Source organism: Fundulus heteroclitus, chromosome 11, assembly GCF_011125445.2.
Source record: "Fundulus heteroclitus isolate FHET01 chromosome 11, MU-UCD_Fhet_4.1, whole genome shotgun sequence".
Classification (NCBI taxonomy): domain Eukaryota; kingdom Metazoa; phylum Chordata; class Actinopteri; order Cyprinodontiformes; family Fundulidae; genus Fundulus; species Fundulus heteroclitus.
Genome location: NC_046371.1, coordinates 34,892,849 through 34,905,404, shown reverse-complemented (window position 1 = coordinate 34,905,404; position 12,556 = coordinate 34,892,849). Strand labels below are relative to the sequence as shown.

The 12,556-nt window shown below is 43.8% G+C and overlaps 1 protein-coding gene across 14 annotated transcripts in view; it reads right to left on the bottom strand.

The window, feature by feature from the left end:
- Positions 1 to 12,556, bottom strand: part of auts2a (activator of transcription and developmental regulator AUTS2 a) — a 436,359-nt gene that overhangs the window by 13,679 nt on the left and 410,124 nt on the right. For 11 of the 14 annotated variants that reach the window (XM_036143441.1, XM_036143446.1, XM_036143434.1 and 8 more), the window contains 2 exons: positions 3,209 to 3,758; positions 1,872 to 2,152 (listed from right to left, as the gene is read on the bottom strand). In XM_036143441.1, the coding sequence (XP_035999334.1) occupies positions 1,872 to 2,152; positions 3,209 to 3,758 (831 nt within the window). The remainder of the gene's footprint in view (positions 1 to 1,871; positions 2,153 to 3,208; positions 3,759 to 12,556) is intronic. The other 3 variants (XM_036143442.1, XM_036143439.1, XM_036143436.1) reach the window with 1 other exon arrangement.

The following is a 12,556-nucleotide window of genomic DNA, read 5'->3' as shown; positions in this document are numbered from 1 at the left end:
GTAAATGCAGATATTTTTCCAAAAAGGGTGGAAAAACTGCATTTTGAAACCACGTGGAGTAGTGTTGCTTGGGCTTAATATGACACTTTATGTTTTTTTTCCTTTGAATTCAAGGATATGTTAAATTATTATTAATAAAATTCTAACATTTGTCTGCATCAATTTTGCAGCCTTTTCACTGAGGCTTGAATGATATCAGACGAGATGAAAGAACTTCATGTCATTACGGCGGTTATGAAGCCATGACAAAGTTATAGTGAAGAAGGAAAGGAGCAGGAAATGAATAGGATTATCAGCATGTCATGTTGAATTTAAGCAAAGCTCGAGAAGATTAGATTTGTCTGACTGCTGGACCTGTCAAACGCTGTGATTCGATACACTACAGGCCCCTCTGAGACAGCAGCATCTGTTGTTCTAATAACCTTTAGGAAGCCTGGAGACAGAATGGATTTCCAAGTAATCACTGGCTTTTCTCCGAAATTCAACAAATGCTGACATTAGAGAGTGGCTCTCCTCCAGTGTAACCTGCCCTCTCCATTCAACAGAGGATTGCGATGATATTTTCATCTTTAATTTTATTGGTTTGGGAGTGTGGCTCAAATTTTCTCTTCATAAAAATTTCATTAGTATCTTTTCAACAAAATCCAATTCCCTTTATTCTGTATTGAAGAAATTGATTTCCTGCTCATGAACGTTATTCTTGGTGAAATAAACACACACACACACTCCAACGTCCACCACGGCCGTGACATTTGGTTCCACTGTACAGCATGAAATTTGCACGGGGAATGGCTTTTGCAATGTCCCCTGGCTCTCAGTCTGACATTACCAACAGAGTGAGAACTTGTGCTGTGTACAGAGGTAGCTCATGGTTGTGCCATGGAACGGCCGGTGCCTTCGGTGCCCCCAATCTCTTTAAGCTTTGATCAGTCTAAATATTTTAGATATTGCTCTATGACAATTAAATGCAGTCCAGATCCCTTAAGAAGCACTCCAATAGCCTTTAAAATTTTACAGAATTAGAACTGGTCAAGCAGATTCCTAGCTTTAGGGTCATTAGCTGCTCAGGGTGCCCATTTCTTACAGTGTGCACCATGGATAACACAGTAGGTGCTTAGGGTGCATTCTCTTTGTTCTCTGAAGTCAGATTTCATTGAATCACCACGCCTGAAATAAAACAAGAACAACCCCCAAAGTCAGAACTTTAACTGAGAGAGTAGGAGGTCACCCAGCAGCTCTGACTGCTGAATCCAATATGGCTTCCACTTGTATAAAATGTCATGAAAGTAGCGGACATATACTACTTATTTATCAGCCTAAGCATGTGTATTACATTAAACTAGAGGGACAAATAATAAACAATCACCACCTGGTCAAATTTGTTACTGTGGCGTTATTTCTGCATTAAATCTGAATAACTTGTTATTATGCAGCTATAACAGGTTTTCTAACTCGCAGCCAGAACGCGCTGAACCAGGGTGTAACATCATTACTTTTCACTGGCTAAGCAATCTTTGAGCTAAATGTGCCATAACTCATGGCACCCCTAAGAGCATGCCACCCTGGGCAGTGAGCCATGCCGACCTAATGAAAAACCAGCATGGGCTGACCAAATATCCTGCAATTATACATTATGAGGCGCACATAAATCATTCTGAACTGTTGCTTTCTTCTTTAACTGATCACTATAGCACCATTCAGTTGATGCATTTGTTTCTGCCGCTGAGAGGCTTTAAAATCTTCTTGAATGTCTTGCAACATCATTCTGTAACTGGCAAATATGTTGCCTGTTTTGCTCCAATAAACGAAACGTCCCCTGACACTCTGCTTGGGGGTAGTATTGGGATGCTTCCAAAGCGCCTGTGGCATACCTGAATAGGCACTCCCAGCAGCAGGATGTCCAGGAACCGGTAGGGTGCTCGATGTCAGCGGTGGTGGTGGAGGCAATGCTGCTGGAGTCGCAAACATATTGGGGTGATGAGGATGTGGCGAGGGCTGCAGCGCAGAGGGGAAGCTGTGGGGGGCGCTCTGGTTGGCAGCCAGAGGCAGAGGGAAGGGAGCTGCTGCCGGAGCAGGCTGCTGGTTGGGAAGGTGTAAGGAGGGAGCAGAGGATCCCTGCAGCTTGGTGCCTGGGGTGCTGCTCCTGCTGCTGCTGGAAAAGCAAAAACAGGAGACGGATGGTGAAGTTATGCCAGGCGTGATTAGTCAAATTCAACACTTGTTACTGCACATCCCCTCATCTCCATCTGTTTCCACGTTCAATTCCCAGCACGCTGTCTTCACACCTCGACTGCCTTCCAGTTACAAACCCCTCCCTGCCCCGCTCTGGTGTTGCACAGACTCCAGCGCTAACAGGATCTGTGAAAGCACAGAATCCGCAACACCCTTGGATGCAAATAAAGCACCGCTGGCAAACAGCAGCCGCAGCATCTGTCTTCGAAGAGCTTCTGTTAAGGCACTTCCTCCAGAGCCAGGTAGGGAGCACGTGCGTTGGAAATGGGATGAGCGGGATGGAGGGGGTGCGAGCATGTTAGCAAACAGTCTTTTGTAGTGTGTGGGTTTTCCCCAGGGGCAGTCACAGAGCCTGCGTCTCCACATCCTCCCGCTTTAAGCCTAAAAGCTCATTTGCAGCGCTCGCTTCTCTCTGCGGGTCCCAGCCGTGATTATTCACAGCGGGTGCCAGGCCGTGTTGCCCTGCTGGCAGGCTTTCTGAGCTGGCTCAGGGAGACGCAGGCAAAGCCAAGTCCCAGGAGCCTGTGAGGCAAAGCTGTTGATGGGACAGAGTTGGTTCTGAAGAACTCTTAGATTACTAACAGCCTTCTGGGACCAAGTGGACTAACATGGACAATAAATCAAGCTTGATTATGCTTTGTCTGAACAGAAAGATTGGAATTCTACAACAGGCTTTATATAATGCGGGCAAAATAATCCTTTTACTGAAGGATTTCGATATCTAGACCATATGCCTATTTCCCTTCTGCTCTCATTTAGAAACATATTCCATGAAATAACACTGTGGGCTGGAAGACACACAAAGTGTCAGTGAGCATTTCTAAGAAATCACAGCTGAGGAATGTCTAGCCTGTCCAAAAGCCAGTTTAAATCAGCTGCACATGACATGCTTTCAGCGCAGCGCTTGTGGAAGTATCTAACTTTGGCCAGAATGTCTGCGTGGAGCCTGGCACGATATGAGAGGGAAGTGCATTACCTGTGGCCGTTAAGGTTGAGGCCGTTGTAAGCAGAAAGGGGCCTGGGGTTGCAGCGCGATGGGGGCCGATGAGGCCCCGCCTGATTGGGGTGCTGTTGGTGAGGGTGGTGGGTAGGAAGGGCAGGAGATGGAGGGTGTGGATGAAGGCTTGGCGTCGGTTGAGGCCTTGTGTGGGTAGGGTGTTCAGGCTGTAGCTGTGGCCGGGGAAGAGGGGGCGCTGAGGACCCTTGGCCCTGGGCAAGAGGCAGGGCTGCAGGTGTCCGGGGCGCGGGGAGAGCCTCAGACTGTGTGGGTTGCAGGGTCGGAGCCGGGGCCTGGGCAGAGCCGTTTGTTAGGGTCTGTAGAGGGGGCGGGGCCTGGGCGACGGACGTCTCAGGCTGTGGCGGAGCAAGAGCTGGATTTAGGGCGTTGGATTCAGGAGGCTGCGGGTCCCTGCAGCTCTCCTGGCTCCTTTCCTGGCTCCGCTCTAGGCCTGACACCTTGAGGAGGCCCGGGCCGTGAGGCTCCTGGCTGCCATTGGTGGAGAGAGCATTGATGCCAAAATCTGGACCTTTGCAAAACATGCAAAAGAGAAGAAAGAAAAAGTTGCCATTTAGTAACAAGTACTGGACCAAAAATTATGAAAACAAGGAACAAGAACTAAAATTAGTTTGATGATGATATATATAACTGACATGAAAGTTTGTTCCTCTAAAACAGTTCTGCTAATGACAGAAGCTAGCTGCAGCTGAAATATTGTTTATATATATATATATATATATATATATATATATATATATATATATATATATATATATATATATATATATATATATATATATATATATATATATATATATAATTTACTCACTGCAACTTCCCTTAAATCTGGAATAATAATAATCATAACAATAAAAACAAAAGTGACAGTGTGTGTAATTTTATATAGGTTAAAAACCCTTAGAGAAACCAATATTATGTACGAAGGATCTAATCTGCCAAGTTAGATTTTATTTGATAAAATTTCAGTAATTGCAACAAATAGGTTATTAGAAACATTAACATGCAAATTCATCCAAATTAAGAGTAATAATAGCTGTGGGGTTGAAGCCACACAGAACAATAGATAATAAGCTCCGTCCTAGGGTATTCCTCTGCAGGGACCTCATCCAGAAGAACAAAGTGCTCAGACATCAGCAGTCCGCTCCAGAGGCAGAGAGGCTCATGGGGGATGACAGCGCATACATAAACTGTAATTAACGCTCCTGGGGCCTCTTGGGGTTTTGGCAAGGGCTCCTCCTCCCCCTTCCTGAAGCCAACTAAATCCTTTACCTGCCAAAAAGGTGTAGACGGGCCCCAGGTCCCCTGGGTGGAGACAGCAGCCAGCTGTCACTGGGGGCTTCCATCTCCCTGACAAACCTCTCGCACCAGCCCAACTCCAGCGGGAGCAGGCTCATCCGACGGCGCTCCATGAGAGCATCCGTCATTAGCAAAGACATGCGCAGCACGCTTCACAGTTCCATGTACAGGTGATATTGTTGTTACGGGTCAGAGGTGGCCATTGTTGATAGAGGATCCCAATCAGTTTGAACAAAAGCATCTGCTGACTCTCGCACTACGTGGGAGAATGAGAGTTTCACTGAGCTTGGTCGGTTGTACCAAGCACAAAGAAGAGTAGCTCTGCATAATGATCTTCTTTAAGGAGCCGTCTTTTCTCTGTTACGCGCCGTCGCCGCATGAAAACATCTTCTCAAGTCTCATGTGAATGAGCAACCAAAAAAGCCCAGCAGTCATTTCCCTAATCCACGTCAATCTTTTCCACTTACAAATGCTATTATCGGTCAAGAGAGACTGCTGCAGGCAAGCAACTTCCCCACAGCAGACGGGGAGAGGAGGAATTCCCAGCTGAAGCAGCTGAGGAGCAGCGGGAGTCCCTCAGGTCCACGGCTTGTTTTGAGAATGTTCTAACACGCTAAAAAGAAGGTGTCTATTCTGGTCATAATGAACACTCCAGGGCCATGCAGAGCGGAGAAGAAGAAAGGAGTAGTATCCGCCTGCTTCCTTCCCAGGGGGGTTCATTTGTCAGCCTTCTTCATCCCTGAAAACAAATAAGTGCAATTTCCACTTGGGATTCTCAAAACGTACAGCTCTGCTGTTTCTCAGTCTTTCAGCGGTAATGCGGTTTCTAACTAGTGCACGTCGCTCGGCAGTGCATAGAACAGAAAATTGGGCCTCTGTGTGGGTGTGGGTGTGTGATCGGAGAGACAAAAGCTTGACCTTAAAAGTAAAAGAGGGACACAGGAGGGCTTTGGGACGGTCAGCTGTGTTTGTGTGCGTGAAAAGGAAAGCCCTTCATTAATGGTGGATGTCGGGGGACACAGTGAGTCACTAATAGCCAGGGTGACCATGTTTTGATATTTCACTTTAATGAAACTCTGTTTACTTGAAGAAGACTTTGAATTTCAACAGAAGCACGCCTTCTCTGCGTGTTTCGAAAGTGGAGTTAGATAGGCTTTTGTAAGTCAACAAGCACAAAAATGACACTGAAATGCTCAGAAATAAATAATGATAGAAATAATGACTGTTCTGTGTTAAAATATGAACCAGTAACAAGAACTGCTTAATTTGCCAGGCATACTAGACAAATAAAAGAGTGAAATATATTTTTCTGAGATAAGCAATCCACTCTTTTCTTTTCAACATATCAATGTAAAATAAAAAGCAGCAGTTTCACAGAGACAATGTATTCTCCAGTTTATAGTTTACTTCTTCATCCTTATCCTAATTTCCTTTACCATCATCCTCGACTTTCCCATTCATAGATTGCTGTAGAGCTGATCTTACTTTTAGGTTTTTGGTTGCTTCACAAAAAAATAATAAAAGTCTTTCCAAAAAGTGTCTTGGAGATAATAATGCACAAGCGGATTCAGGTCCATGGTCCTCCTTTGAACATTTGCATTGTGTGAAGTGCTAAAACTTAAAACTTTCTTAACCTGCTGCATCAAATTGGTATCAAGGCCTCCTCTCTCTTTCCTACTTTTTTTAAGTCCTTTCTGGTGAACATTCAATTAGAGATGCAGCAAAAAACAAAAACACAAAAAATCATCTGTTCACAGGACTGGTCACTGGTCAGTTGGAAACTCAAAAATCAATTAATTTTCCGACCAGTGAACGCACCACATTTGTTCTTAGGTAGATTGCGCTGACAACACTCTTCAATAGGTAAGCTCGTACTACAGGATTAGACCCAAAATTAGCGGTTTTCAGTATCAACAATGTTGATACAGAGTAAGCATAGACATGAAATAAACTATTTAAAAGCTGTTTTTTTGAGTCCGTCGTTCAATCAAGCTGCAAAAGAGTGAGAGAGAGAGTAAGACTTTCAGAAGATAACAGCAAGGCCGGACAGAGAACAAAAAGGTACCTCCCTTTTATCCTTTGGAGCTTTGACTGAGGCATGTGGTCCTCTGTTCCTAGGATACATTTATATTCTGAAATATTCTGATTGCTGGCAATTATGGTTCTAAACAAAACTGGTATCTACAGAAACTGGTAGCAGCAGGTCAAAGCTTCAAAAGAAAAAGAAAAAAAAAAACGAAGATCAGAAAACTTAAAAATCTTAAAATTCGGATTGGTGGATCTTAACATATAATGCCCCAATGGGCCCTGTTAAATTTCTTTTACGAACTGTTGGCATGATATTGAGCCTTTAGGGTTAAAAGACCAGCCTGTGTATTGATCGGTTTATGGAGCTTCATCAGCAAAGCTGCCACTTCAGAGACATTTTAAACCCTAATGCACAAAGCACTGAGCCAAGGAGCAACAAAAGGTGCTGCATGTCAGCAGGAGGCTGGCATGCGGCAGAGCTAAATATTTTGCATAGAATATCTGTGTCATCACTGGAAACAGACAACCTTGTATAAATAATTAACAGACAGCTTCCAATAGCATCATCTCTGGAAAAGCAGCTTCCAGCCAAGCGCGGGTCTTTCTACAAAATACATTAGTGACCCCCTTGAGCCAAAACTGCTTTGCTGATCCCTGGGATTGACTGTGTGTTTATGAGCGAGGCTTCTCCAGCCAGCGCAGAGTCTGGTGACATCCTGACAAATTGATGGCTGCAGAGACCTCTGTGACATGCCAAGCCTCCTGCCCCGGCCGTCGCTCCTTCCGCCTCTTTCACCTTGAAATAGCACCTCAATACATTCCACGGCCTCATACTCGACTATAGAATTTCAACCGAGCAGGGGTCGCACAACTTAAATCATTCAAAAACCAACAGCCTAACACATACAAGAGGAGACACACGACAGGCCGCCGAGCCCTGACTGCTGTGTGTCTGTGTCAGAGATATGCAGGGAGCCCCATATTTTACCAGCTCAATGAAGGAGAAACCTGCTAGGCAGTAAAGACTTTGGGACAGGGTTGCAATCCTAGTTTTTAATGTCAACATGTGAAAAGTAGGACCTAGAAGACAGTCATGTGGGTAAACTTTAGTTAAACCATTTAATCACAGCTGTGAGGATCTAAATGATCTGGTGACTGCACATATATGGCAAAATAATCTTTTACTGTCCATGTGTGGAGAAATTCAGACGTGACATGGTGTTACGTGTACTGACTAACATATGAACATAGGGCTCTAACAAAGTCTGTAGATATTTGTGATAACAAAGTCAGTACACCCACAGGACCCAACTTGTAGGAAGGGAATAAACATCTTACCTCCAGCGGCCTCCAAACCCCTCAGATTAACAGTCGCCTACTCTGTTGCTGTGACTCAGCTACCTTCACTTACTGTTTGCATACAGAACCTTTGAAAAAAGTCCACTATTTGCATGGAAAGTGTACTGTTATTCAGTAGCAATAACCCGAAGTAAGACTGAACGGGTGTCTTATCAATTTGCAGAAACTTTTAATCTCCTTTACAACCTTTGTGTAATTCATTGAGGCTTCCAGGCTATTTCATCTTTTATTTTTCCTCACTACCAGGTCCCCTTAAGTCCCACAGGCCTTGATTCTTTTCAGCTTGTGAATTATCTTAAAGCTGGAGAGGAAACATCCTTTCCCTGAGATTAATGCTGATGTTTTTCCCCCCTCAACATTGCGTCAACACAATGCAACCTGCTAAAACTTCTGCTTTTATAGAGGTGCTTATACTCAATTATTAGTCAATCAATGCATCTCATTGCCACTCCCTGGCTGCTACTTACACCCTTGATTTATATGCAAGGTGTAAGGTTTTTCACCCACTGATTCAGTCTTACGTTCTCTAGTTTAGGTGTGTCGAAACGTACAATTCAAAGCATGTTTTTCACTTTTCTAACCATGTGGCTGAAAGTTGCAGCGCCCGGGGAACATTCTGGGGCTAAGCGTCTTGCTCAGGGACCCATAGTGGGTGTTGAACTGGGTACTTGCAGCCTTCTCAGAGTGCAAGCACATCTTTATGGATTAAGACATTTAACATGCTGGATGTGGATGTTAGCGACTCATTTAGCATAACTAGCATTGCAGACCCTGTCACTTTGGCGAATTCAGCCAATAGGAAGGCTGAGGGAAAATGCAGCCTCCACAGGTTGTCAGCCATTTATCTGAGGCCAGACACTGTAAAACAGGAAAAAAAGCCTTTTAAAAAGAAAGTGCTGACACCTACAGAACTCAGAGCTGTCCGTCACGGCTGTCAGAAACCTCCAAAGATCCAATAGCTTACTGTCACAAGAACCGTCTATGACATTGTCCATCTTGCCTCCTTCTTTGTGAGCATAAGCAGAATCCGGCTCATGCCTCTCAGAGAGAACATTGATCCTGGATCAATAAAGAAGGATGGCCTTGACGTGAGGATGCTACGCTGCCTTTCACCTGCTTACTTCCCTACAAACATTCTGCTTACACTGGGAAAACTGAAAAAAAAAAAGAAAAACCCAAACAAACAGACACACACCGGCCACTCAGGTTGAATCAATTTAAATGTCCGCCACACTGAACAAGAATTCATCTCTCGCGTGTCTCGGTAAACAGCAATTACAATCAGGGCTCCCCTCTGTGCTGGGCTTTCAGAAAGCGCTTCCAGAAAACCTGAATGAATGTTTTCATTGTCTCTAATTTTGCAGAATGTTTTAATGTTAATGCTTAATTTTGTCCTCTGGCTTCAGTATGAAAACAGTCCTGGAGGGAGAAAGCTCTCCTGAAGTTAGAGTTTGCAATTGAGCAGCAAATGCAGACAGTTGTGTGAGGTTTATATAATAGCATATGTTCCCCCAGAGCTCCTTGATGAGGTACTGTGCTCCTGTTTATTGTTCCTAATGAAGCCTGCAGTAGCATTAATGGCAGACGTCTTTAACAGAACTCCCTCCCTCCCACACAGAAGAAAGCCAGAAATGGCACACCACAGCTTTTTGTCATAGCTTGCCAAGCTACACAATGCACAACACTGCCTGCTCTGCTACCCTCACCATATGCTTGTGTCACTGTTTAAAGAACTGTGTCCAGTTTATGAGGTACAAACACGCAGGACTGCAGTGAAGTTTCTTTTACTGATGCAACTCGTGAGAACTTAGTATACCCTGGCAGACAAGAATATCTCTCTCAGCATACAGTGGGTATTGTCCTGTATTTCTGAGTCGTCTTGACAACAGCATCGTCTCATTTACATTTTCGGATGGAAATACAGATGGGCCGATTGGAGAGGTCTACGGTGCTTGTGATTTGGGAAGAGGATGATGGGTTTGCCAGCGGGAGTTGTTAACATCAATGTGTTGCCCCAACAACTGTTACACAGGAGGTTAGGAGCTAAAAGCTTGAAGACTGGGAACAGTTTAGTCCGTGCCCTGGATACATCTGAGTGGGGCTCTTAAAACTTTGACTCCGGCTGCAGTCCAGGCATTGTGAATCTCTGCGAAACTCTTGAACAGGCTGGGCGTTGCAATCTTTTCAAGACTGTCGTCGTGCTGTTGCTTGTGAACGTGTTTCTACCACACGTTTTCCTTTCACTCAACTTTCCATTATACTGGTTCAGCACTGCTTTGGAGAGCCAGCTTCATTTAGGAGGTGTCCAGTCAGCAAGTAATCACTCCCTTCTATTAGGCCGTTACAAAAATCTGTTTTTATTATTGCTTTTGTGTAATATTCTACTTTACTGACCTTTGGGGTTTTCATCGGCTGTAAGCAATCATCATTTATAGCCAAATAATTATCAAAATGAAAAAAAAAACACTTTTTGTACTTTTATGGTTGTATATAAATACTGTTCACTTTTTGAATAAACTTTTCATCAAAATAGAATATTTTGAGGTACGACTGGATTATATGCAGGCTGGTAGGAGATCCTATCATAAACACAGTCATCATGTTTTTTTAGATTTCAATAACTGGCCCATAGCTAACCTGTAAATTGATCAGTCATCCAAACATTATCTCTTGACAAGGACTTAAGTATAAAGTAGAGCTTTTAGATGAAAAAGTTTTCTTTTTATATTTCATTGGTAATAATGCACTTCAAATATTAAGTATAGTTTGTTCTGGTTTTTATGGCCAATATTTTCAGGTTGTCACTTGGCATGTGAGTTATTTTTTTTTTTATTTGAGAACAAGATATTTTTTATATATTTATTTTCACTCTCAGACGTTATATTGCTCTCCCATAAAATTCACCAACAGTCTTGCTTGCTTCCAAAAATGCTTTGTGCCTCTCCATAAATACGTTTCTGCAGTCTGATTGAATGCCTCCTGCATAAATATTGTCCTGCCCGGTTTAATATCCCTCCTGCTTAAACCTCCACGGCTTTCTCAGCTCGGCTCAGGGCTGAACTCTGTGAGCACATTGCTATCCCCCAAAGAAAGCAGTGATATTAAATTCATACTGTCGTTCTGCTAGCTGGGCTTGTTACCAGGCAGAGATGCCACGAGGTTTGGGGAAAGGACAAAAAGAAAAAATACAAGCTGAGCAAATACAACTGTGGACGCGGGTTTTATCACTACAGAGGAAGGTAAAGACAGAGGTACATATCTAAACACAGAAACCCACTTCTAAGCAAGTAAGATTATTATTATTATTACTTTTGCATGATAGAGTTTTAAGTGACATAAGTACAACATATCAAAGAGTGAGCATCCAGAATCCTGCTCCTAAATTGAAAATGTTCGCCCTTATTTCTGGGGGAAAACATCTTAGAGTCTCCATGCCTCATACTGTCCATGCCTCAAATTATGGGGTATTTTGTTGCTCCTCTTTGTTTGTAGCAACAAGATCTTTGGGGAATGCCAACCCTCTGAAGAGAGGTGATTAATCTGTCGGAGACTATTTGGAGGATTTCATGCAGTGAGCATGTAGCAGTTTAGAGAAATTGCAAGCAGAACGATATATTTAGTAGATTTAGTAGATTTTTAGGATGGTACGCGTGTCAACTAGCAACTTTACAAAGACCTCACATGGGATTTCTGTAGCGAAAGCAACTCTGCCTCGTTTTACCAACGGTGCTGAAAGGAACTAGCTGACAAAATATTTACGGAAATATCAAACTGAAGTGGAAAAGTACACTTTGGACCCGTGGTATAATTGAACAGAGGAACTCCAAGACCGGGACAGTAACTTTATCTGGAAGCTTTCTCCGTGCTCTCTTAGCCAAAGCCCTGAGAGAATATCCAGTTTATTAGATCTTTATCCCTTTCCTCTTCAGCTCTGAAGACATTAACGGCTTTAAATTTAAAACAGTACCAACGTCTCTTTAATGATACTTCTCCTTGTCTCAAGAACATCCCCTCGGCGAGGAGTTGTTCAAATAGCTCAGTGTCTGTCCATTTCCAAAAAGAAGTTCAGGGTTCAGGGGCATAAGCTCCCCCTCTGTCCGATACAGACTGTGTCATGTCAGCAGCTCTCGACAGCAAGAGCCAAGAGGGGTGCAGGGTTACACAGCCTGGACATCCTGCCATGTGGAGGGTCTCAGACTGGAGCTGTTTTATTAGCGGCTCCCGGGGGGAGGGCTCGGTAAGGAGAGTGGAAAGCTAAACAGGAATACAGTTGGTGGTATGGGAGGGAGGCAGTAGGCGAGTAGAGCAACTATTCTGGCGGCGAGAGCGTGACATGTGTAGTTTTTCAGCGAGAACACCACAGCATGTGGATATCGCCTCACGGTAACACAAACTGCTGCTTTAACAAGCTGTGATTACTCAAAAGGCCAAAAGCATGGGGTGGGGGGGGGGGGGTGGAGGGGTTAGGCTTACACTCTGGACATTTATATTTCATGCCTGTCTCATTTGGGTTATGAATTTTGTATAACAAGCTGGGAAGCCGAAGCAAGTGCATATCCATGTAAAAATAGTGTTGGTAAATGCTGTGATGTCACGGAGCACCGAGTGGGCGGTTAACCAACA